The sequence below is a fragment of the Zingiber officinale genome, chromosome 3B (genome assembly GCF_018446385.1).
Source record: "Zingiber officinale cultivar Zhangliang chromosome 3B, Zo_v1.1, whole genome shotgun sequence".
In the NCBI taxonomy this organism is placed as follows: domain Eukaryota; kingdom Viridiplantae; phylum Streptophyta; class Magnoliopsida; order Zingiberales; family Zingiberaceae; genus Zingiber; species Zingiber officinale.
The window spans coordinates 3,949,914-3,975,820 of record NC_055991.1 but is presented as its reverse complement, the minus strand read 5'-3'; the positions used below and the strand labels follow the sequence as shown (position 1 = coordinate 3,975,820).

At 37.7% G+C, this 25,907-nt stretch overlaps 1 protein-coding gene across 6 annotated transcripts in view; it reads left to right on the top strand.

Annotated features, from left to right (window-relative positions):
* The window catches only part of LOC122055552 (guanine nucleotide exchange factor SPIKE 1-like), a 41,024-nt gene extending 15,439 nt beyond the window's left edge, over positions 1–25,585 (top strand). For all 6 annotated transcript variants that reach the window (XM_042617036.1, XM_042617033.1, XM_042617031.1 and 3 more), the window contains 16 exons: positions 1,750–1,857; positions 2,007–2,044; positions 2,972–3,116; positions 4,139–4,265; positions 4,614–4,807; positions 6,095–6,225; positions 7,096–7,171; positions 7,252–7,362; positions 9,908–10,090; positions 10,578–10,721; positions 20,953–21,120; positions 21,195–21,542; positions 21,713–22,045; positions 23,893–24,078; positions 24,145–25,119; positions 25,217–25,585. In XM_042617036.1, coding sequence (XP_042472970.1) covers positions 1,750–1,857; positions 2,007–2,044; positions 2,972–3,116; positions 4,139–4,265; positions 4,614–4,807; positions 6,095–6,225; positions 7,096–7,171; positions 7,252–7,362; positions 9,908–10,090; positions 10,578–10,721; positions 20,953–21,120; positions 21,195–21,542; positions 21,713–22,045; positions 23,893–24,078; positions 24,145–25,119; positions 25,217–25,471 — 3,522 coding nt within the window. In that variant the 3' untranslated portion in view covers positions 25,472–25,585. The remainder of the gene's footprint in view (positions 1–1,749; positions 1,858–2,006; positions 2,045–2,971; positions 3,117–4,138; positions 4,266–4,613; positions 4,808–6,094; positions 6,226–7,095; positions 7,172–7,251; positions 7,363–9,907; positions 10,091–10,577; positions 10,722–20,952; positions 21,121–21,194; positions 21,543–21,712; positions 22,046–23,892; positions 24,079–24,144; positions 25,120–25,216) is intronic.
* Positions 25,586–25,907: the final 322 nt, after the last annotated feature.

The window sequence follows — 25,907 nt, the reverse complement described above, 5'->3', positions numbered from 1 at the left end:
TAACAAATCTGCTAATTGATGCAAATAATGCAACAATTCATTTGATTGTAATTTCCCTATGTTGAAATGAAAATCATTTTCTATGTGTTCTTGTGGAACTCTGGGTTAAAGACTGTGCATGTCAGCCACAATATGATATCAATACAGACACCTAGAGTCATGCCCAATGCCAATCTCCCTGTTTGCAAATTTTAAACGGAAACATAATTACCAGAAAATGATATGGAGCAATTTAAATATTTAGTAAACTTACTGACTATACTAAATTCATTGGCAAATCAGTCACATAAAAAACTAAAGAAAGTGATAAAGATAGATTAACAAAACTTGTCTGAAGCCTTTTGCTATTGAGAAAGAACCATTGACAAAACATGACATTGATATAAGAACTAAGTGATATAAAATTAAGGAATAAATGGATGTTACTAAACATGTTTGTGTGAGATGCTTGAGTAAGGATGTAGTTAGAAGGCCAAGAGGATTTGTACCTACCTATATGAGGTAAGACATTTAACTGAGAAGAGGCATCTTTCGCAACATGTTAATTCAAACATATAAGATGTTTAACTGAGAGGAGGCATTTGTCACAACATGTTAATAAGAATTGATAGTGGAGTTAGAGCTAGAGGAGATGAAATGATCTGCAGGAGCTGGACTATCCTAACTCTTAAGTAGCTGTTGCTGACTGTGCCATGTGTGGTGTCTAGAGGATTTGAGATGGCCTCATGAATAGTCATACAGGAGTAGCAGATATCCTGACATGGAGAAAGTATCTATAGTGGTTGCATTTTGGCTTGTTCTATCCACTGGACCAACCTCCATGACCTCACACTGTTGGGTTTGTACTGCCAAAAATTTCACCATCAAGTACTCACGTCATGTTCACCAATGAAGGCGAACAACTACTTGACATCAGAGTAGCAGTTGCTGCCAAGGTTTGCAGTGGGTACATTGGAAAAAGTGCATTAATAGTGCTACTATTTAAAGCAAAAAATTCTAGCTAGAAAGAGGAAGAAGAGATTTCTTCTTCCTTAACAGTCCTGACCAAATCTAGACAGAAGATGAATGTGCAGAAATTCATAAATAACTTGATAGAAGATTTATATAGCAAAATAACTTGGCAATGGTGTGCTGGTTGGTCAAGAGGAGAGGAACTCATTCATATTTCTACTCCCTCTTAGCGAGCATTAGTTAGGAATGGTGTCGAAAGAGATAACAACGCCAGAGGATGTTCCATGTAGATAAGAGGCTGATTTAGAATAGATAATATCAATAGAATCCTTGTAGTGTGGGAGAGGGGTCATGCAGGGAGGCATCATTCAAGGAGATGACATGCGGGGAGGCGATGCACGTGGGGTTTCTCAGTGGAGGGTTCTCGGTCGCAGGCATCACGTATGGGAAGAGCAACATTGTGTGACAACCTATAGCAGGAAGTTATCAGTGCTTGTGAGTAGGAGGGTACAATGGGTATTTGAATTAGAGACGAAATTGAGCCTACATATCATTGGTGAAAGTTGATTGTAATGAAGATCGAAATTGCATGGATTGGTATCATGTAATGGTTACTCTAATACTATGTTAGGCATAATGGAGATCCATCTTGATTACCCATGGTAGTTCTCTTTGCCTCTGTTTATTTTTTGAATTTTTATTATTCATCAATATAACATTTTAAACCTTTTAATACAAATTGTTCATTCATTTGTTGGCTCTCTTCTGATTTCCTGTTTGTATCTGATGAGTATGCAGGCAATTAACAGCTTAAAGAATGTTGACTCCACTGCCTTATTACAGTTTCTCCAACCAATACTTAATTTGCTCCTCCATCTTATTGGTGATGGTGGTGAAACCCTGCAGGTTCTTTTTTTCCCCTCTGCCTTGTGGACATAAATGGTTGATTGCACAAGTGGATCTTTAATCTAAAGACCATTATTTTTAGCTGAAAGTGTTCTCTTTTCTTCTTCTTTTGCCATGCAATCAATTTGAACACAATTTTATCTGTTTAGGTTGCAGCATTTCGAGCTATGGTTAACATTCTAACCAGGTGTGTATGCATCAAAATCTTTTTTAGAGTTTCTTCACATCTATCTTTGAATCCATTTTATCATTCGAATGGAGCAGTTTGGTCCATAAAGTACTTCGTGATGTAACATAGTTGAAAATATTAAAGTTAATCTGGATTGATTCTTAGATTTTTCCCAAAAAAGATACTTTTGTACCAATAGGATGCTCTAAGCCCTTAGCTCCCTTCCTATGTCATCCTTCACGCTCCGCTTATATAGTCCGCTTCTTAGCCATCTCTTGTCAAGCTTAGCGTCCCTTGGATATATTGAGCCCTTTGGCTCTCTCCCCATGCCACCCTTCACGCTCCACTTATGTAGTCCGCTACTTAGACATAATTGCACTTTGATGCTCCTCGCCCTATGGTCCTTCAAACGTCTTATATCATCCTTCTCCAATCTCAACAGATCTTGAGTCATCAGATAACCATGACCTTGGCTGCGCCAAGTTGTCTCTATGTGTGTATCCATCAAGTTCTTGCACATTCAAATACACATATCTAACTTAATCCCTTTGTTGCACTGGACCACTTTGGGCCAATTGCACCAACATTTTCTCTAGTGATACGCAAGTGAATTTGTGTGACCTCATAATGTTCATGCAAATTGGTTTATCATATGTTTAATTCCATATCTGTTATGTTGGTTACATCCTGCTTAGGTTATTGCCCTGGCAAAAAAACATGCTTATAGCATACAAATATTTAGTGACTATGACATTATCTGCAGTGACTATCTTCAGTTTGATTCTGAATTTATCGTCTAATGAACTTTACTATTTGAAAGGTAGCTATCCCTTAACCGATATGTAATTATCCATTTACTAAATGATTCAGTATTTTTTGGTCCTCTTTGGAGAAAAATATTTTATGGTCCTGTGTTTACATTAAAATTTATGGATCATTGTGCAGGGTACAACAAGAATCATCTGATGGAGCTGATCGAAATAGTTTTCTTGTGAAATATGTTGACTATGCATTTAATGATTTTGGTGGTCGGCAAGCACCAGTTTATGCTGGTTTGTCTACAGTGTGGGGTAGCTTGGCACGCAGTAAGGTAACAATAATTGGTAATTTAGGTTTTATATTTGCTTAAATATCTTGCAGAGGGTAATAGCTAGTATAAGAATCACACTTTTACAATCTCTTGGAATAACTTATCTTTTTTGGAAATATTATGTGATTTTCAAAACAATTAAGTACATCTCGGCACGACACTTTAAACCATACTCAAGGGTATGCTATTTTAAAAAGTACTTGCCAACTAGTTCCTTCATGCATTTAAGATAGAAGAATTATGTTGATTGCTGGACATGAAGATCTGTTTGACTTACTAATATACTGTTTATCTTAGATTCAAAAAATTAAGATTCTTTTGATTCTTTCGTTGAATGGGTTATTAGTTTTTTTGCTTTGATGTTCTGCATAAGATTTACTTAGATTTAAAATGTGAGGTGTGAATGCCATTTTGATTTCTCCAACCAGCTGACGCATATCCTTTTTCTCCTTAAAGTATCATGTAGCTAGAGGTTTCTTCCTCAGGAAAACGAAGTCCTCGCACCACATGGAAATTTTGTTCCTTTATTTTCTAAAACAAAATTTATTGAAATTTTTGGCTGAATTTCCCTTGTTTTTCTATATTTCTTGTAAATACAAATCTTACAATTTAATACAATATAGAAACACCTCTAGCACAACATATAATAATCACCCACATCCTAATTTATTATTAGGAACTATCACTATACAAAATCATCACAAACTTAATGGCACAAGTCGATATGAACCATAGCACAATAAACTTACTGGATAAAGTTTAAATATTTGTTCCATCTAGGAATGCAAACTTCAAATTCAGTTAACTATTTATACATGAACTCTACCTGCCATCTTTTGTATGTGTATCTTTAGCTAACTTTATCTTAGCTATATTGTATTATTCAGTAGCATTTCTTGTTAGTTGCTCACCTGTATTTTCCAGAGTTTGCTATGTTGAGCTAGAGATGCACTTTGTTAGAACACTATTTTACTTCATTTAGTCATTATTTATGATGGGCACTCTCATTTATTGTTCCACAGGCCAAAGGCTATAGAGTTGGGCCTGTTTATGATGATGTGTTGGCAATGGCATGGTTCTTCTTGGAATTGATTGTGAAGTCAATGGCCTTAGAACAAAGTCGTCTGTTTTACCACAGTCTTCCTTCAGGTACTCCAATGATATTCAAGAACATTATGTCATTTTTTTTTGTTACAAGCAATGTAAAGCAAGCAATGTTGCCTTGAATGTTACTAATTTTCTGAGGGTTCCCATGCTATACTGCCTAATTTAATACATAGCTTAGTGATAGGTCGAACTCCCAGCCATCTACATTTTGTTTTGTGCAGTAGTCGTAGATCCATCTCCTGCATATATGCGTCATAGATGTGCAATGCCTAATTGTCATGCACGATTGACTTTTTAAATATCTTTGCTGTGTAAAATGTTATAAACAGAAAGTTCAATTTGTGGCATGAGGCTTTTCACCAATGTTTTACATTGCTACATCTCATCTAGGCGAAGATGTTCCACCCTTGCAGTTGAAGGAAGGTGTTTTTCGGTGTATCATACAGCTTTATGATTGCCTCCTGACAGAGGTTCACGAACGTTGCAAAAAGGGTTTAGGCTTAGCAAAACGCTTGAATAGCTGTCTGGCTTTCTTTTGTTATGACTTGTTGTCCATAATTGAGCCACGACAAGTGTTTGAACTGGTATGTTAGCTCCTTGTTCTCTTTTCTTTTGCACAGTGGTTGTTTTTTAATCTAGAGTTATGCATGAATAAACAATCTTTCCTTTAGATTGGGATTGTTTTGGTGTTATGGATCAAGTTGTAAATATATAAAATCGTAAGGGTGTAATGTAATATTTCTTGTGAATCAACAATTTATATATCGGTCGGTAGAAGTGGGCTACCTAGGGATCATGAGAAATAATTCCCGATACATGGTATGCTGATTCTTTCTTCCGCTTTGTAAGTTCCTGTTGGTGCCGAACCTCTCTGACGCATAGTGTCATTCGCGCATTTTCTTCTGTTCCAACTCTCGGCTTCTTGTTCTGTCCCCGCATAGAACAAAAGCATTGCAAGGCATAGTCACTAACCTCTTCAACGATCTATGCTGCTAACCTCTTAAGAGTCCAAGCATCACTATGTGAGCCTCTTTTCAAGAGACACCTAGAGAATTAACGTCTAGAGAAAAGGAGAGCCATGCCGATCTATGTGGTAAGGTTTGGTGGCATGATATGGTGGATGTGGTGCAGCGGAGCCACAGAGGTGATGTCGTAATGGTGGAACTGTGACATGCGATGACAAAGAGTCCTGGGACAACATGTGCAGTCAGAAGAGGAGGAAGTTGCCGGTGAAGCAGAAGTATGTAACTGTGCTTGGGTTCTTGTTGTTATTAGTGCTTTTGGACACAGTGTTAAGGGGGGCAACACAATGCTTGATGATGCTGTCAATGTAGGTGAAGTCATGGGATAGATCTTGTTCTTTGCAGTGGGACATGGTAATGGACTTGCCCTGGAATTGGGGGAGATGGATCAAGTGACATAAATACTGAAACAAGAGAATGGGGATGACCTGAGTAAGCTTTGATATTAAGTTGAGAGGAAATTTTTTGTATGTCAAAAGGAATTACAATCCACATATTTATACACAAGTAAATAGCAATTCTTCTAAAGATTAGGTGAAATAAAAGACGTGAATAAAATTCATTCTTCCTAATACTTGATAATTAAACCTATTTTTTCTAACATTGAATATGGTTTTCTTATGATGAGTCATCCATACAGGAATAAATCCTTTCGTATATAGGTTTCTATACACTATTTCACATAATTTGTGATTGTCCTAGTTAATGAAATGACCGTAACAAATATTTTAAGTGACATTTGATCTAGCCTATTTCTGCACATTTTTCTAAATTCCAAAAGTACATTTTACCCATATCCCTATATGATTTTATTCCATTCTAATTTACTTTTTCTTTATGGGCTTGCAGGTTTCATTATATATTGACAAGTTTGCTGGTGTTTGCCAATCAGTTTTGCATGACTGCAAGCTAACATTTTTGCAAATCATATGTGATCACGATCTCTTTGTGGAGATGCCTGGGAGAGATCCTTCAGATAGGTAGAATGAGTATCTGTAACTACATTCTTTACAGATTGATATCAAACCTAATGCTTCTCCAATCTGCTGGCGTTTTTCCGTTTATAATGTTTAGGAATGTGATGCCAGGAAGATGTTCCTATTAATATATGATTCAAGATTTTTCATAGATTTTTGAATTGTTCTGACTTAATTCAAAAATGCTAGAAATCATAAATTTTTGTCCAGGATTTTGGGTCATTTTTTATATTTTTAAGTTTACCTTTTTTTCCTGTTTACTTGTCAAAATCCTAAGTTTAAATATACTTTTGGATTTGTGTATTAACATATTGAAGAATTTTTGTACTGGAAACAATGGAAAATTATCCCGGCATGCATTACTGCAAGTAGTTTCCACAATATGTACCTGACTGGGTGCTATTATTGTCAATCTGATGGGCGATGATGATGTATATACATTCCCTTCTTTTATTGCCAATTTGATGGTTGATAGTGATACCGAGATGCATAGACTACAAAAAAAAAAGGGCAGCCCGGTGCACGAAGCTCCCGCTATGCGGGGTCCCGGGGAAGGATCCATTGTATGCAACCTTACCTTGCTTTTTGCAAGAGGTTGTTTCTAGGAGAGATGCATAGACTACATATTTTCTTAATCCTAGTGTAGAGATTTTGTTTGTAAAATGTTAGGCTTATACTTAAGACAGAAATTTTACTAAGAACATAACATAAAATTATATGCAGGCATGCTCCGGTAAACCAATTAGACTGAAAAACCTGGACACATGGTGTATTTGGAACTGTGCACTTCTAAATTACCTGATAATCTAAGAGATTGGTTTTTTTAGCATCTGATATCTAACCTGATGATTCTAAAATAATTTATTTTTACAGAAATTACCTTTCATCAGTTCTAATCCAGGAAATATTCCTCACCTTGGATCATGACGATTTATCACAGAGGGCAAAAGTATGTTATTTTCATTGATTTTTTAATTCTTCATGATCAATGCTGAGCTTCCCCTTATACTCCTTTGTTTGGATATATAGGCAGCTCGCATCTTAGTGGTTCTAATGTGCAAGCATGAGTTTGATTCTCGTTACCAAAAACAGGAGGATAAGTTATATATTGCTCAGTTGTATTTCCCTTTTATTGGACAGGTAGGCAAATGCTGAACTTGCTCTATGTTCTCCATTCAGCTAGTTTCTCATAAATGAACATGTGTGCTAGCAATGCAGTTGAGTTACTATATTGATGCTAGCCATAGTTCTTTGTTGTAGACGTTCCTTTTTAATTGATTTACTCTCATTAGGGAGGAGAGCTTGAGAAGCATAAATTTGAATTTTAGACTGCTTTTAAATACATTTGATATATGTTCCTCGTGTGTTCATCTCGATTCAATAAACTAATAATTCATGTTTGTATTTATGGATTTGAAAAATATCTTTATTTGTTCCTTGGCTATTGGCCTATTTAGTTGTATGTAATTCAATCTATCAAATATTAAGAAGGATGAATGTGGCTAGGGACAGGACACAACACACTATGTTGAGTCTTAGAGTCTCTTCTTCACTCTCCATTTGTCTCTTGGTGCTTGTTAAAGTGTTCATACACTTTAGTTACCACCAAGAGTTGGAAATTTTGTTACACCCTCAAGGTTGTGTTCAAACTCTAAGGCCAAGACTCTATGAGGGTACTTTGATGCTATGTGACCCATGTGATGATAACTATAGCAGTATTGGAGTCAGGGTTTTATAGTCTCATAGGTGCCTATTCATTTGTCTCCACTCATTGAATGATAGTCCAGGGCAAGTCGAGCTAGAGAATTTTTTGGTTGTAGTGCCTAACATGAACCAAATTTTGTGTTGTTCAAGCTTATTTGATAAGCTAATCGGGCCAAGCCAAGCTGAGAGCCTAAGACTAAAATTAACCAAGCTGCTGAAACGGTTGTCCGAGGTTGACTTGGTTTCTTTTGTTGAGCTTTAGCTTGATTTAAGCTTGATTTGAGTTTAGTTTGTTTGGATATTATATAGCTTGTAATTCAAGTTTGTTTGATTGGTTGAATTTCTATATTTTTAAGCTTGTTTGGTTGGTTAGTATGGGGATGCAATGACAAAAGTTAAGACTCTTGGTGGATTAATCAAAGCATTTCCTATAAAGATAGGATTACATCAAGGATCAACTATAAGTCCCTAACTTTTTACACAAATTATGTTGTTTGTAGATGATATTGCTTTCGTAAATAAGACACGTGAAGGAGGGAATGATGAGCTCAAATTTTGGTGGGAAATACTATAAGTGAAAGGTTGTAGGCTTAGTAGAGTACAGATAAAATATATAGAATTTAAGTTTAGCAATATTAGATGTAGTAAGACAATTGTTAAGAAAGGAGATGATGAATTATTTATAAGGGTTTTAAGTATTTAAGATCGTTTTACAAAAGAATGGAGGGATTGAGAGATGTCGTACATATAATACAATCAGGATGATTAAAATGAAGGAGAGTATTAAGTGTTCTTTGTGATCAAAGTACTTCTAAAATTTAAAGGGAAGTTTGACAAAAGTAGACATACTATGTTATATGAAGTTGAATAGTGGGCAATGATTTGAGCACACGAGTAGAATATGAGAGTCGCAGAGATAAGGATGCTAAGGTGGATGTGCGGACATACGATGATGGATCAATAAGAAATAAGAATATTAGAGTGAAAGTCGGGGTTGCACATCTTGAAGAAAAACTCTAAGAGGTGTTTAAGATGATACATGCATGTATTTAGACGACCAATAAATGTTGGAGTTAGACAATGTGAAATTATGACAAATATATACATTAAATGTGGAAGAGGAAGACCGAAGAAGACTTGGTGAGTAACGATAACATAAGATATTTTTTATTTGTAAGTTTTATAAGAGTTTTGTTGATGAATATGGTTCACAAGCTTTGCTTATGGATATTATTCACGAACAATTCATACTATTTGTTCATGAACATTAATGAATTAACGAATTGAACACACGCTCTCAAACTTATTCATTTAGTTTAGTGAAATATTAAGTTTGCCCATTTAATTGACCTTGTGCATATTAAACAAATCTAAACAAGCTCTTACCTATAAGCAGGCACATTACCTATTGAGGCATATCAAATCTTCTGTCCCCAAATTTTTCTATCCCCGTGTCCCCTGTCGATCGGATGGATCAGATTACATCTTAAGACATCATGACATTTTTAAGATGTGTGTAATATCCTCGTGATGTGCAAGGCATCCTTGAGATGTAATCTGATCCATCCGATCAACAAGGGGACACGGGGACAGAGAAATTTGGGGACAGAGGATTTGATCTCCTATTGAGGGGCTTGCAAATCATAGGTGGGGCCTCAAATCATAGGTAGGAGGTTACACAAATTGTTCAATCTCTTCAACTTATGGCAAACTTGTTATATTGAGGTCTAGGCAAATAACTTATCATGCCATCGGGTTTTAGGCCTAATGTCTATTAATGAAGTGGATCATAGTTTCCTTAGGGTTTAATTTGGGATTACATCGCATGCGTAGGTTATTAAATCTGCTTACATATTTAATTATGCTCATGTTCAATTGATTTAGATTTTTCCACATGGTGTGCTGAAGATTTTTTAAATGTGTTGGTGCTTCTTATTCAATATCTATTTCACAACATCTAACTTGATCTATTATTCTGCAGATATTGGATGAGATGCCAGTGTTCTATAATTTAAATGCCACTGAAAAACGTGAAGTTTTAATTGTCATATTGCAAATTATAAGGAACTTGGATGGTCCATCACTTGTTAAAGCATGGCAACAAAGTATAGCACGAACCAGACTGTTCTTTAAACTCCTAGAAGAGTGTCTTGTTCACTTTGAGGTATGTAATATGCTTGTTAATGCAAAACTATACATTCTTTCATTACTTCACAAGTTTCTTTTTTTTCAAATAGTGTAATACTGCAAGCTTGGTTCTACTTGTTCCCTTGTTGGTATATGTGTTCCCCACATCTTTCATGTTAACGTGGGTGTCCTAAAAGTGGTACTATCTTTTCGCTAGCTATCAAGTATTCCTGATTTTTAGATGTCTAGTTGCTAATTTTCAGTTTTCTAGAACCAAATGTTGTTTATTAGGGATAGTATGCTTGTCTAAGTTTCGTATTAGTCTGGATTCTCTCTCTCTCTCTCTCTTGTTTTTTAATCTAAATTTAGTTTGAGCCAATCTGGTTAGCTTGCAATATATTTCCAATTTTATTTTCTATACTGAATTTTGTTCCTTGTTCAATCGTCTGAGTATGGGTGATAATTGATGTTCGAGTGCAATGTCGGTCCTTTATATTTTTATTATTTCTTTTGTTTGTCTACAGCACAAGAAACCAGCAGATAGCATGTTATTGGGATGTAGTTCGCGTCGCCCTGACAATGAAGGACATGATTCTCCAAAGTACTCCGATCGCCTTTCACCATCGATTAATACATATTTATCTGAAGCATCTCGTCAAGAAGTTAGGGTATGTTTTACTTTTTTAAAATTGCTCTTAATATATTATTATTGTAGGTTACATTGTTTATGAAGGAATATTCCATCTATTCTATTTGTGCATTTTTTTTTATAAAAAAGTGCTAATCGCCATCGTAGACTTGTATCACTGAAAAGGCTATTGGTATTCCACCTAGGCAATCAAGTTTCAAGCCATGGAAATAGCCTCCTTTCTATGCAAGGAAAAGGATGTGTGCATTTACCCTTTGTAGAAACCACATAATGGGGGCCTCCTACTTTGGGCCCTGACTCCCACCCTAGGATAGGGGTTGAAAAGCCCTACTTGACTCATAAATTCTACTCAACCTTGTTCTATTCTTGTTTTGGTTTCATGTTCTTTCCTTCTGATTTGAGCTATGGTTTCAAGTGATGATCGCCATCACACCTTAAAATATCATTCAAGTTTCCAATTGTTTGTGTTAGCATGAGTAAATACCAGTTGCCCCATGGGGCATGGCGCAGTGGTAAGAAGCAAGACTCATTCTCATACAACTAGAGTTCAAATCTCACGCTTGACATTTCCAAACGCCTACGAAGTTTGAACCACTAGTGACGTTGGGGTGCCTTGCTAAGATTCACAGCACATCTTGGATTTGCCCGGTGGCCGGTCTATGAGACCGGGATGCCCACCTCTAGGACTAGTTGGACAGAAGGCCCAGAAACTTGGATATAAAAAGAAAAAAAAAACAAAAAAAGAGAGTAAATACCAGTTGCCAATGTTAATATGGTTTTAATGACATTGACTAGGACTAAAGATCTCTTCTCAAGACTAATCTTTGATCTATTTACGGCCACGAGGAGAAAATGAAACACTAAAATGAGAGAGAGAGAGAGAGAGAGAGAGAGAGCACCAACCTAGAAAAGAGAAGAGCCTGAAGGAGAGAAAGAGGAAAGAGAAGAAAAGGCATGCGCTAACAACGAAAATCAAAGAAAGGAAATGAGAAAGAAGAAAAATTGAGCAAGAGCAACAGGATATGGGAGGAGAAGAGGAACAGTGGATGGGAAGTAGGCCATTGCGCGTCAACAATCGTAATGATAGGTGTGATGCAAAAATATATCTAAATTGAACTCGATTTGAACCTACTTAATCCTCCTAATCACCATATCTCCTCGATGTAAAATGAAATATGAATCTAATTCAACTTAATTAGTAGTATAATTTAAAAAAAAAATAAAATTGATTTTATTAAAAAAAATAAATATAAAAAGGCCAGTTCGTTGCACGAAGCTCCCGCCATGCGGGTCTTGGGGAAGGATCCATTATACGCAACCTTATCTTGTTTTTTGCAAGATGCTATTTCCAAAATTTGAACCCGTGATCTTTAAGTCACAAAGCAATAACTTTATCGTTACGCCAAGACTCCCCTTCTATTAAAATAAAATAAAATAAAATAATAAATATAAAATATAAAATTTGATTAAATCTAATGTGTGTTGAATTGTATTTTGAAAAAAAATCTATACTTATAGATTTCAATAAATTTAATTACAAAATTAATTTAAGCCTAAAATACAATATTTTACATCCAAAATTTAAAAAGTTTGATACTTCTCTATTTTTCATCCACTCTAATAATGAGAAAAAAAACAAGATAAGATTTATCTAAGAGAGATTTATTTATTTATTATTAAACAAAATATAAAGTGATATTTATTGTATATTTTTTTAAATGCTAATTAATAAATTTCAAACACAATTACATAAAATCATATAAATATACATTCATTTAAACAAAAAATATGTATTATAAGTGGAAATCATTATGAAACAAAAGAATTATACATTTTACAAATGACTAAATTTACAAATTAGAACTTAATTAGTTGCAAGCATATTTAGTCAAAAAAAAATGAGGTGATTAAATTAATCATCAAATATAACTATGTATTAGTAATCTAAATAATTAATTGCAATAAAAAGCTGATTGTTATTATTAAGAATTCAATTAAATAAGTATCAAAACTATATCGACATGACATAATATGATATCATAATTGCATTGTTCCAGTCAGTAATCGAAATTGCCACAGTTCGTACAATACTCGGCCTAACTAGCAAGACTGTCTTCCATGACTCATCCATGAATTTGTGCCTACCAGCCTTGGTGAGGTGATAAAACACTAAGACTCCGTTTGGTAGGGGTGATAGGATTACGATTATGCTTTCAAAAAGTTATTAATATGCAGTTTGGTAGGGTTGATTAGGGGTAGGATTAGGGTTGATTAGGAGTGGGATTCACAATCCCTAGGTATGGGGAGTGATTATTAATCCTACCCCTAATCCTATCCTAATCAACCCAATTCTAATCCTATCACCGCTACCAAACGGAGCCTAAAAAGAGAAGAGAGGAGGGGGAGAGGTGAATAGCTCGGTGCGCTCGTCTTGCTCTTCGTTGCTTGTTTCTTCAAGATATGCAGCGGAAAATACAAAGAAACAAAATACACAACGCTAACCAGAGGATTTACTTGGTATCCACCTCACAAGAGGTGACTAATCCAAGGATCCACACACTTGTGCACCCTCCACTATGAAAACACTCCTTTATGGTAACTACCAAAGGCGGAGAAGCCCTACAAGTTCACACTACAAGAAGAAAAGGAAAGGGAACAAGATACAAGCAAAAGCTTACACGTTTGCACAGGAAAAACCCTAACCCTAGATTTCTTCTTCTCTTGTAGATCCGCCTCTTGACTTGGAAATGCCTCCAAGAACCCTCAAGATCTGGCGTGAGAACTGTGGAGAAGTGGCTGGAGTCGCTGTAAGGATCGGAGATGAAAGCCGTGGAAGTTCTACCGAAGGAATCGAACGCCTGCAGCTAAATACGACGCCAACGGTCGGATTCCGATCGATTGGAACGCTCCCAATCGATCGGGAAGACTTTGGATCGATCGGCCGATCGATCCAGAGCGCCTCTGTGCTCTCGGGAAATGCCTGGATCGATCGGTGGATTGATCCAGGGCTTATCGCGCACAAACAGCAGCTCCCAATCGATCCACTGATCGATTGGGACCTCAGGATCGATCCACCGATCGATCCAGAGGGGTTCTGCTCGCGCGACACTCCTCCCCAATCGATCCACTGATCGATTGGGAGGATGCTTGTCGCGGGGACTCACCCGATCGATCGGCTGATCGATTGGGCATGAGCCAATCGATCGGCTGATCGATCCAGCTCTTGGTTTTTGCCCAAAACTAAGTCCAAACTCCCTTAAACCAACATCCGGTCAATCATGACATGTTGGTACATTGTGCCTAGCATCCGGTCACCCTTGACCTGCTAGAACTCGCTCACCAAGTGTCCGGTCAATCCTTTGACCCACTTGAACCTCTACCAGATGTCTGGTCAACCTTGACCCATCTGGATTTCCTCGTGCCAAGTATCCGGTCAATCCCTTTGACCTACTTGGACTTCCCAACACCAGATGTTTGATCAGCCTTGATCCATTTGGATTCTCATGCCTGGCTTCACTCACCAGGACTTCCCATTTGCCTGACTTCACTCACCAGAACTTTCCATCTGCCTAGCTTCACTCACTAGGTCTTTCACCTGGCTTCACTCACCAAGATTTCCTTCTGCCTGGCTTCACTCACCAGGACTTTCCTTCTGCCTGACTTCACTCACCAGGACTTTCACCTAGCTTCACTCACTAGGATTTTCAGTCAAGTATCCAGTCAACCTTGACTTTCTTGACTTTCCTTCACAATCTCCCCACATGAACAACTGCACCTGCACTTGTCTATATCATCGAAGTCTTGTATTGTCAAACATCGAAACCCAAATCAAGACTCAAGCTTGGTCAATCAGGTCAACCTTGACCTGAGGGATATTGCACCAACAATCTCCCCCTTTTTGATGTTTGACAATACCTCATTTAAGTTAGGCTAATTCCCATAGCCTCAACTTCCTTCATGCCACTAGGTAATGAAGGCATAAGTTAAACCCTACATTCTCCCATTAAGAAGGCAAACTCCTTCTTAGATAATGAAGACCTAACTTAAACCCTACATTCTCCCCCTATTGGCACACATCAACAAATTCACTTGTTGAAAACTCTCCCCTTTGAGACTCTCCCCCTGAAGAGTTATTCATCGTTGTTCACAACTTCACTCGTTGTGATCAACTCGATAATGAAGGTCTCATACCCTTCATTATCATCAATGCTCGCCCTTTAGCATTAACCAGGTCCAATAACCCAAATGAAGGTCTCATACCCTTCATTTGTATCGAAAGCTCATCCATAGGCATATACCAACTTGTACCACTTGAACAATGAGGATATCCACTCCCCATTAAAGTTCAAACGCTCAACCTTGAGCATGTTCTTAAAAGAAGGTTAACCACCTTCCAAGGTTCATGAAAATTAGTTTTCATGTCTTTAAAGAGTACCTCCCCCTAAAGACATGGTCGTACCTTCTGTCATTTGCACCAACAATGACTTGGAATCCCTAAACCTTTAGGAAACCCAAATTTAGAAGTTTTGAGGTTCAAAAGTTCAAAATTTGAATCAACCTCAACATAAACTTCTACTTAGTCTCCCTTAACCAATCCATCCTTGTTTTCAACATGAAAACACTCTTTTTATGTATACAAATGTATTTTTAGGGGTTTGGAATGGTTACCTAGACTAAAATAGGTTCAAAATGTTGAAAATAAGTTTTCCCAGCCAAAATCAGCATTTTCGATCGATTGGAGTTGGGTTCCAATCAATTGAACCAGCTTGAATCGATCCACTGATCGATTCAGAAGCGCTGGATGATCCAGACGACTTTTATTCGCAAGAAGCCTTCTCTCAATCGTCACCCGATCGATTGACACCCTTCAATCGATCGGGTGATCGATTGAAGGCCTGATAGTTCTGAAATACACTTTCAGTGAATTTCAGAAACCCCTAGAAAAATCTGCAAAATTCCAAAAATCGTGAAAATTTGTGTAGACATTATTTAGGGTATACTTTATCATGAAAAAATAATTTTCTATGAAAATATATCATATTTTCAAAGATTGGCATAAACTTGAAAACTTGCAAAAGCTTTAGTGTTTTCTTCAAGTTTGTGTCTAACTATTCAATGATGATTACTATCAAAAGATAGCCTTCACCAAGGTTTTCCAAAATCATTTTAAAAATATTTTCAAAATCAATATCGAACCATATTCCTTGGGCTCAATGTACATAACTTGTACATTAGTTTTCCCAATGATTGGAAAACACATAACTATATGTTTTGATGAACTTAAAACTCAAGGAAATGCGCTAAATCAGCATGTTGAGTTTTGTTCATCATCCTAACATATCACTTATCTACTGTGCGCAAAACACATACAAGTCATCTTATAGGTCTTTGTGAGATGTAAAATTTGGTTTTGCCCTAATCTAGGGATCATGCATATTTATCTAGGCATTTTGTGGATATTGAACATCCACCTAGGATGTCACTTGTTGATACCACTTGTTGATAAATGTCATTTGTCCTTAATTTTAAGGAAATAAACATAATGCATGATAATGTTATGACATACATCAAAAAGAAATAATTTTCAAAAGAGAATTTCCTATAACTACATGATGTATGTATGTCATGACATGATATTTTTGTGTTTTTCATCATAAGGCATGAATGCAAAAATAATCATGATATCATGACATATAATGGGCAAACAAAACATGGCAAACTAGCATAAATAAAATACCTAGATTGCCTATCTAAGTATCCTTAATCTTAGCTAACTTAAAATCTAACCTAGATTTGTCCAAAGTGCTTCAAGAAAGTGCCAAAACCTAAATTGGCATTTCTAATTCTCTTGATTAATTTATGTCAATTGAAATTAAGCATATTCCTCAAGTGTTGGCATATTTCATTTTTCCACAAGAGTAGCACTTTAAATTAAGGCTTAGATTTGTCTTAAATTACTAAGAAAATACCAAAGTCCCAACTTGGTATTTCTTATGTTTTCCCAAATTGTGCCAATTAAGATTAAAATCAATATCTCCGTAATTAGGCACATTTTACTCTTCCAAAGAGTAAATGATAAATCTATTTCATTTTCAAAGGTTAATAATAAACTTGAAAATGTTCCTTGACTGTCAATTTCTTCAAAGTTGGGTTAACTACCCTTCTTCTTAGAGTTGACATCCTCTAACCCATTTATGGGGTAGAGAAAATGCTCCTAAGAACCTAAAACCTATTTGTGCTCCTTGGATGCTCTAGGTACTCACTAGCGATAACTTCCCTAGATACCTTTCTAGTGACCTTGTTAGGCTTCTTAGAAGTCTTGGTCACATTTTCTAGGTCAACCCTAGGGATTTCTTCCCTTGTGACCTTTTTAGTGACTTTGTTAGACTTCTTAAAAGTCTTAGTCACCTTAGTTGCAAAAATACTCTTAGGAATAACCTTCCTAGTATTTTTGACTTGACCATTTCACCTAGGGTTGGTTCCATAACTATATGGAACCCTATGGTAAGAAATTACATCCTTCTTAGCCTTAGGTTTGTATCCCAAACCTCTATGACCATTGGATGACTTTTGTACTCCTAGACCTAGGCTATGCTCATTTTGCCCTTTTAGGATATTTTCCATCCTTTTTAGGGTCTTTTTTAATTTATCAAGTCTTGACCTCAAGACTTGATTTTCCATCATTAAGTCCTTAGTTTTTGGTTTTTCATTGAATCCATGAGCATTTTTGTTTCTAGACACACCTAAAATTCTTTGTTTTCTTGCCTAGATTTTCATCTACCTTCCTAATCCTAGGTGTGGTAGTCTTAGCATGTAGAGCCACATGCTTTTCCTTAAAGCTCTCATGCTTTCTATTCTTATGGTAAATAGCATTAAAATGATAAAAATTAGAACTAGCATGCTTTTTACCATTATTCAAGGGAGTAGGCTCAATGAATGATACCTTTCTTTTTACCTTGGAGGCTCCCCCTTGAGTTGTGCTTCCTCCATAAGCCTTAACCGCTTTCTTCCCCTTGGGACATTGGCTTCTATAATGTCCCTTTTGATTGTAAGAAAAGCACACAATGTGCTCCTTGCTCTTCTTTGTTCCGGGAGCGGTCTCTTTGGACTTCTCCTTGCCCTTTAGGTCCACTTGGCTCTTCTTCTTAGCCAATTTAGGGCACTTGCTCTTATAATGCCCATGTTCCCTACATTCAAAACATATAATATGATTTTTATTTTTAATTGAAACATTTATACCTTCATGTGTAGGGATGACATCTTCTCCTTTGGATCCGGAGGTAGAGGCTTCCTCTTGATCCGAAAATGATTTTCCTCCAATAGATTTGACTTGACTTGTGGAGGTGGAAGCTTCTTCATCCTCTTCTTCTCTTGACCCGGATGTGGAGACTTCTCCTTCTTCTTGATCCGGTGTCATCGAAAATTGCTCCCCCTCAATCCTAGAGGTGGAGGCTTCTTTTTCTTCTTCTTCATCCTCTTGTACATGGAACAAGGAGTATGCTCCCTCCTTGTCTTCTTCATTGCATTCCTTTGAAGATGAAGCTTCTTGGACTTCCTTTTCTTCGAAAGTTGAGCATCTCTCAACTTCGGAGTCCTCTTGCTCTTTATTTTGATCTAATGAGTCGCCCTCTTTGGATTTTTCTTGGTCTGGTACAGTGGAGGGGATCTCATGAATTGATATCAATTTGCTCCAAAGCTCCTTGGCATCCTTGAACTCTCCAATTTTTCCAAGAATGTGGCTAGGCAATAGATTGACCAAAAGCTTGGTCGTTGGCCTCACATCTTAGGATTTGTTCTTGGCTCCATTTGCTTTTCTTGAGGACTTTGCCCTTGGAATTTGTTGGAGCCTCGAAACCTTCCATGAGAGCAAACTATTGCTCTATCTCCACAATCAAGAAATTCTCGATCCTTGATCTCCAAAGATCGAAGCTTATCATGGTGAATGGTGGTGGCACCCTCGTGTCGAATCCAAGTCCATCTCGGAATTCCATTTGAAGTTGAGCTTCTTGTGATGAAGTCTTCGACTTGTAGAATTGCTCCAACTTCTTCACCCTCTAGCTTTGCCCCTTCCGGCGATGATTCCGGTGAAGAGCGGCCTCGCTCTGATACCACTTGTTGAGACCGAAATGTAGCTAGAGGGGGGGGGGGGGGTGAATAGCTCGGTGCGCTCGTCTTGCTCTTCGTTGCTTGTTTCTTCAAGATATGCAGCGGAAAATACAAAGAAACAAAATACACAACGCTAACCAGAGGATTTACTTGGTATCCACCTCACAAGAGGTGACTAATCCAAGGATCCACACACTTACGCACCCTCCACTATGAAAACACTCCTTTATGGTAACTACCAAAGGCGGAGAAGCCCTACAAGTTCACACTACAAGAAGAAAAGGAAAGGGAACAAGATACAAGCAAAAGCTTACACATTTGCACAGGAAAAACCCTAACCCTAGATTTCTTCTTCTCTTGTAGATCCGCCTCTTGACTTGGAAATGCCTCCAAGAACCCTCAAGATCTGGCGTGAGAATTGTGGAGAAGTGGCTGGAGTCGCTGTAAGGATCGGAGATGAAAGTCGTGGAAGTTCTACCGAAGGAATCAAACGCCTGCAGCTAAATACGACGCCAACGGTCGGATTCCGATCGATTGGAACGCTCCCAATCGATCGGGAAGACTTTGGATCGATCGACCGATCGATCCAGAGCGCCTCTGTGCTCTCGGGAAATGCCTGGATCGATCGGTGGATCGATCCAGGGCTTATCGCACACAAACAGCAGCTCCCAATCGATCCACTGATCGATTGGGACCTCTGGATCGATCCACCGATCGATCCAGAGGGGTTCTGTTCGCGCGACACTCCTCCCCAATCGATCCACTGATTGATTGGGAGGATGCTTGTTGCGGGGACTCACCCGATCGATTGGGCATGAGCCAATCGATCGGCTGATCGATCCAGCTCTTGATTTTTGCCCAAAACCAAGTCCAAACTCCCTTAAACCAACATCCGGTCAATCATGACCTGTTGGTACATTGTGCCTAGCATCCGGTCACCCTTGACCTGCTAGAACTCGCTCACCAAGTGTCCGGTCAATCCTTTGACCCACTTGAACCTCTACCAGATGTCTGGTCAACCTTGACCCATCTGGATTTCCTCGTGCCAAGTATCCGGTCAATCCCTTTGACCTACTTGGACTTCCCAACACCAGATGTCTGATCAGCTTTGATCCATCTGGATTCTCGTGCCTGGCTTCACTCACCAGGACTTCCCATTTGCCTGGCTTCACTCACCAGGACTTTCCATCTGCCTAGCTTCACTCACTAGGTCTTTCACCTGACTTCACTCACAAAGATTTCCTTCTGCCTGGCTTCACTTTTCAGGACTTTCCTTCTGCCTAGTTTCACTCGCCAGGACTTTCACCTAGCTTCACTCACTAGGATTTTCCAGTCAAGTATCCAGTGAACCTTGACCTACTTGACTTTCCTTCACAATCTCCCCACATGAACAACTGCACCTGCACTTGTCCATATCATCGAAGTCTTGTATTGTCAAACATCCAAATCCAAACCAAGACTCAAGGTTGGTCAACCAGGTCAACCTTGACCTGAGGGATATTGTACCAACAGAGAGGACATGCAAAATTGGAGCACCAGCAAACAAAGAGTTATGTCTAAGTCATAGAAATCAAGATGTAAACATATATGTGTAAATTTGGAGAAATCAATTCTAATACAGATTTACTGGAATAATACTTAACATGGTTCTTGAAAAATTATGAGATTAATCTCAGTAGAATGCTATAAGAACTAATTTTCACATTTGATTCACAACACTCATTTTGATATTAAGTAGGTTTCATGAGTTGAAATCCTTACTATATTTTTGTATCTTATCCCTGCAAATTTTTTAATTCAATTGACTTTATAATCACTAGACTTATATTTGAAGGTAAGCAAACTGAGTCGAAGGTAATTATAAGATTAAAACTCATTGAGTTGTTCTCGGAACAGTTTGAAATATGCCAGGTGTCAGCAATACACATTAAAACTTTATAGTTGATGAAAATCTTAAGTGAATAAAACATTTATTTAGTTGACTTCTATTGTTCATCCAGTTAGATGTTTCATAAAAAACAGCTGTGATGTTCTCACATTGTTCAGTGTGATGGCAGTTGCTTGTGTTATCAGTGTTGCAACCAATACAATAAATCATGTAGTGATTTATACTTCTGAATATATATTTGAAATTTCTTCTACAGGGGACGCCTGAAAATGGATATCTATGGCACAGGGTCAGTCCTCAGCTAAGTTCACCTAACCAACCATATTCTTTAAGGGAAGCTCTTGCACAAGCACAATCTTCTAGAATTGGAGCAACAACCAGAGCTTTGCGAGAGTCTCTACATCCTATACTGAGGCAAAAGTTGGTACGTCTTTAAGTTTTTAATTGTTGTTTTGCAAACCGAGTGTATGATTTCTTGCACCCTACAAAATCTTGCAGGAAGTTTGGGAAGAAAATTTGAGTACAGCAGTCAGTCTTCAAGTTCTTGAGATTGCTGACAAGTTCTCTGTTGCTGCAGCATCTCAAAGTATTGCTACTGACTATGGGAAACTAGATTGCATCACATCCATGATGATGGGTCTTTTTTCCCGGAGTCAACCATTGGCTTTTTGGAAAGTTTTCTTTTCTGTGTTGAACAATATATTCAGTGTTCATGGAGCAACACTGATGGCAAGAGAGAACGATCGTTTCTTGAAGCAAATAGCATTTCACCTTTTACGCCTTGCAGTTTTTCGTAACGATTCCATCAGGAAAAGGGCTGTCCTTGGACTACAGATACTTATCAGGGTAGGATGGTTATTTCAGATGGCGTCTTGCAAATTTGCATTAATGGGGACTCTACTATTTACTTCATCCTCCGAGTCATCAAGCCTCGTTTGTCCCAGCTATTTGGAATCAGCCTCATGAATCTTATGCCTCTATTTGAATTTTTCCTAATATTCACTTTCCTTTTGCAGAATTCATTTTACTATTTCACGAATACGACACGACTGAGAGTTATGCTGACAATTACCTTGTCAGAGTTGATGTCTGATGTACAAGTGACTCAGATGAAGCCTAATGGCAGTCTCGAAGAGAGTGGTGAAGCTCGACGTCTCAGGAAATCGTTGGAAGAAATGGCAGACTGCACGATGACTGTGCAGTTTATAAATGATTGTGGACTACCTGGAAATGCACTTGAGGCATTTTCCGAAAATTCAACCGATAATCTTTGGTCTTGGTCAGAGGTTAAATATTTGTCAGACAGTCTTCTTCAGGCCCTTGATGCAGCCCTTGAGCATGCAGTTTTGGTATGATTTAAATTGTTTCCCTTGGATTTTTAAATGAAAATTTGCCGATTAACAATAACTCTGCATATGTGATTGATTTTGAATCTCCTTGTTATGAATATGTAGCTTAATTGTGAACATTTGATGCCTTCTAAATCTTTTTGTTCTTTTGAAGAGTTTCTGTTGCTACCAAAGGAAAAATGGAAGTGTGACTGATTATGTAGTGATGCCTCCTCTCAACTATTTTGATGTTTCCCAATCTCAATTTGTTCCTTCAAAGAGTTTATGTTTCTAGGAAAAGAAAAAAAAAAGAGAGAAGAGTGTGACTACATTTTCTCCCAAGTTTAGATGCCCTGTTAAAGTGAATTGTCTTGGTAAACCATTATACATAGTATAAGACACAATTACTTGACTCCGTATGAGGAACAAGGGGCATGAGGAAGATCCATGCAAAACACAATAACCTTCATCTCATTCTCAAAAATAATTTAGAATACAACAGTAATTATAATTTTTAATTAAGAAAGTTCTTTTGAAGCCTTAATGTCACGCGAGCAGAAAATCAATAAAACCAAGATCTCATATTTTTCACAGATAACAATACATCATTAAAACACCTAAATTTCAACTACAAACCACTTGGTGAATCTATTGTCTACCAAAAACAAAATTACTTTTTAACAAAATGTCAAACATTGACAGAAAATTGAATAAGGAAGCACCATGACACTCAATTGTCACCACATTCAGATATCTTTGCCAATAACATGAAACACACATAAGGGTGCTTATTGAAGTGGCTAGTGGGAATACCAGGAACATGATATGCGATCCATATGCATATTTCGTTTCTATCCAGGGAACAATATCATGTAGATACAATTCACCGTATCTCTAACAAGAGACCTCTATCCCTATTTACACATCTCTTCTAGTTGGACATCATTTTCAATCCCTACCATGGTAGTTCTGAGTTTGCTTATGTTGGGGATTTGTGCCCAAATAGCTAGGGATGCATTTGTTAAAATATCTATGCACAATGATGTACATGTAAAGATGATAATAAAGTTATATATGTACAAAAGAAGACTCCTAACATTGTCGTCCTCCCACATGGTATCAAAACTAGGCTCGATTATGTGACCTATGGCAGCATATAATCATCAATGTTTCACCTTACCTATCAGGAAGGTAATGTCATTGCTACTATAGATGATATTATCATTATTGATAATTGTTATGTAGGAATCACAAACCTAAAATTGTATCTTGATCAACACTTTCAAACTCACTTTGGTGGTCTATAGGATCTCACAGCTCTAAGTCTATGTGGAAGGATTTTCATTGTTATTTGGTTCTTCCTGCATGGTAGTGTATGAATTATGTTAATAACAAAAAATGAATAAAGCAATATCTTTCTCAAACCTCAACAACCCAAGTTTGAGATAAGAAAGTAGCCAGTTAATGTGGTAACATTAGTCTGACGTCCATTGCTTGAACCATGCTAACATTAGTAATTAAGAAATATATATTGTCAATTAAGCCAGTTGTTGAACTTGAGCCACTACTTCGGATCATTTTTCCTGCATTTGAAGCGGAAGTGTTAAGATTATAAATGTTTTGACTAACTCTTTTCCTAGCTGCTTGAGCTTTTGTTTACTTGGATGGAAGATATGAGAGATTAGGAGCGAAATTGACAAAAATATGTATATAAATAATGGAGCTATATAATTTTGTGAGCCCCTCATATCTTCTATCCAAGTAAACAAACCATTAGGGATAAGTGATCAGCCAATTATCGTTAAACAAATAATATATTTCAGTGGGGAATCCACTTCTTGGTGTTTATTAATTTTGATTGATTACAGGCTTCTGTTATGACCATAGATAGGTATGCAGCTGCTGAAAGCTATCATAAGCTTGCTATGGCTTATGCATCTGTTCCAGACCTTCACATTATGTGGTTACTGCATCTATGTGATGCACATCAGGAGATGCAATCATGTGCAGAAGCAGCTCAATGTGCAGTTGCTGTAGCTGGTGTCATTATGCAGGTGAGAGTTGCTTCAGTTTTTCCCTTTCTTAGTTGGCTTCTTGCACTTATGACTTTTCTTTGTCAGGCCCTTGTTGGGAGGAATGATGCAGTTTGGAATAGGGAACATGTAGCTTCTTTGTCCAAGATTTGCCCGATGGTTAGCAATGCAGTTGCCTCTGAAGCATCTGCAGCTGAGGTGGAAGGATATGGTGCATCAAAACTCACTGTGGATTCTGCAGTTAAATACCTTCAGCTCGCTAACAAGCTTTTCTCACAGGCGGAGCTTTATCATTTTTGTGCCAACATTTTGGAACTCATAATTCCAGTCTATAAAAGCAGGAGGGCTTATGGCCAACTTGCTAAGTGTCACACTTCCCTTTCCAGTATTTATGATTCAATACTTGAGCAGGAATCAAGCCCCATTACTTTTATAGATGCCACCTACTACCGAGTTGGATTTTATGGAACTCGGTTTGGAAAGCTGGATAGGAAGGAGTATGTGTATCGGGAGCCACGAGATGTTCGTCTAGGTGACATAATGGAGAAGCTTAGTCGCATATATGAGTCTAAGATTGATGGAAGTCATACCCTGCATATTATACCAGATTCTAGACAAGTCAATGCAGAAGAATTGCAACCTGATGTCTGTTATCTACAAATAACAGCTGTGGACCCTGTTATGGAGGATGAGGACCTCGAGAGTCGAAGGGAGAGAATTTTTTCTTTGTCCACTGGAAGTGTGCGGGCCAGGGTTTTCGACAGGTTCTTGTTTGATACCCCGTTTACTAAAAATGGGAAGACCCAAGGAGGCTTAGAGGATCAATGGAAAAGACGAACTGTACTCCAAACTCAGGGTTCATTTCCTGCTTTGGTGAACAGGCTTTTGGTTGTCAAATCCGAATCCTTGGAGTTTTCTCCAGTAGAAAATGCTATTGGAATGATAGAAACCAGGACAGCTGCTCTAAGAAATGAGCTAGAAGAGCCACGTAGCTCAGAAAATGATCAACTCCCACGTCTTCAAAGTCTACAGAGGATACTCCAAGGAAGTGTTGCAGTGCAGGTAATAACAATCGACTATTGTAAATACTCTTGATGCGAGAACCTCTTCTTGCTTCTTCAAGGCTTCATTTCATATCCACATGAACTGGATAATGCAGGTGAACAGCGGAGTTCTTAGTGTATGCAAGGCCTTTTTATCTGGCGAGCCTGCTACAAGGCTTCGGTCTCAAGAATTGCAGCAACTTATAGCGGCCCTGCTTGAATTTATGGCTGTTTGTAAACGGGCAATCCGAGTACATTTTAGGCTGATTGGCGAAGAAGATCAGGACTTCCACACACAGCTTGTAAATGGATTCCAGTCCCTTACAGCTGAACTATCGCACTACATTCCTGCCATCCTTTCCGAGCTTTAACTCTCGTTTCTATGTAACAACCTGATCGTCTGCTGCTTGTGTTTTATTACTAGCGATGATGCTCATTGTTGTAAGAGTAATTTTGTTGTATATGCTTCATGCCAACTTGAACTACGCTTCTCCATCTTTCCTCTACTGTTATCATTCTTCCAAGTGTTTCTGCAAGAGAGAACCATTCCTAGAATTTAGTTACTTCTCTCAAACTCGTTAACGTAAAAAAACAACAATAGTGATGTGTAAATTATTGTTGCTTGAAAAGAAAAGATTCATTTTCCTGAAGGAGGTTAAATTGAGTCGAGAAATAAGAGCAGTTCAAGTTGTAGTAATTGAAGCGTTCTACATGCTGTAATGTAGATAACTAATGGCACTCGATAGCAAGTGCGTCGACTGCTCATGCCATGATCCACCGAAGAACTTCTATCAACTGGGACGGACC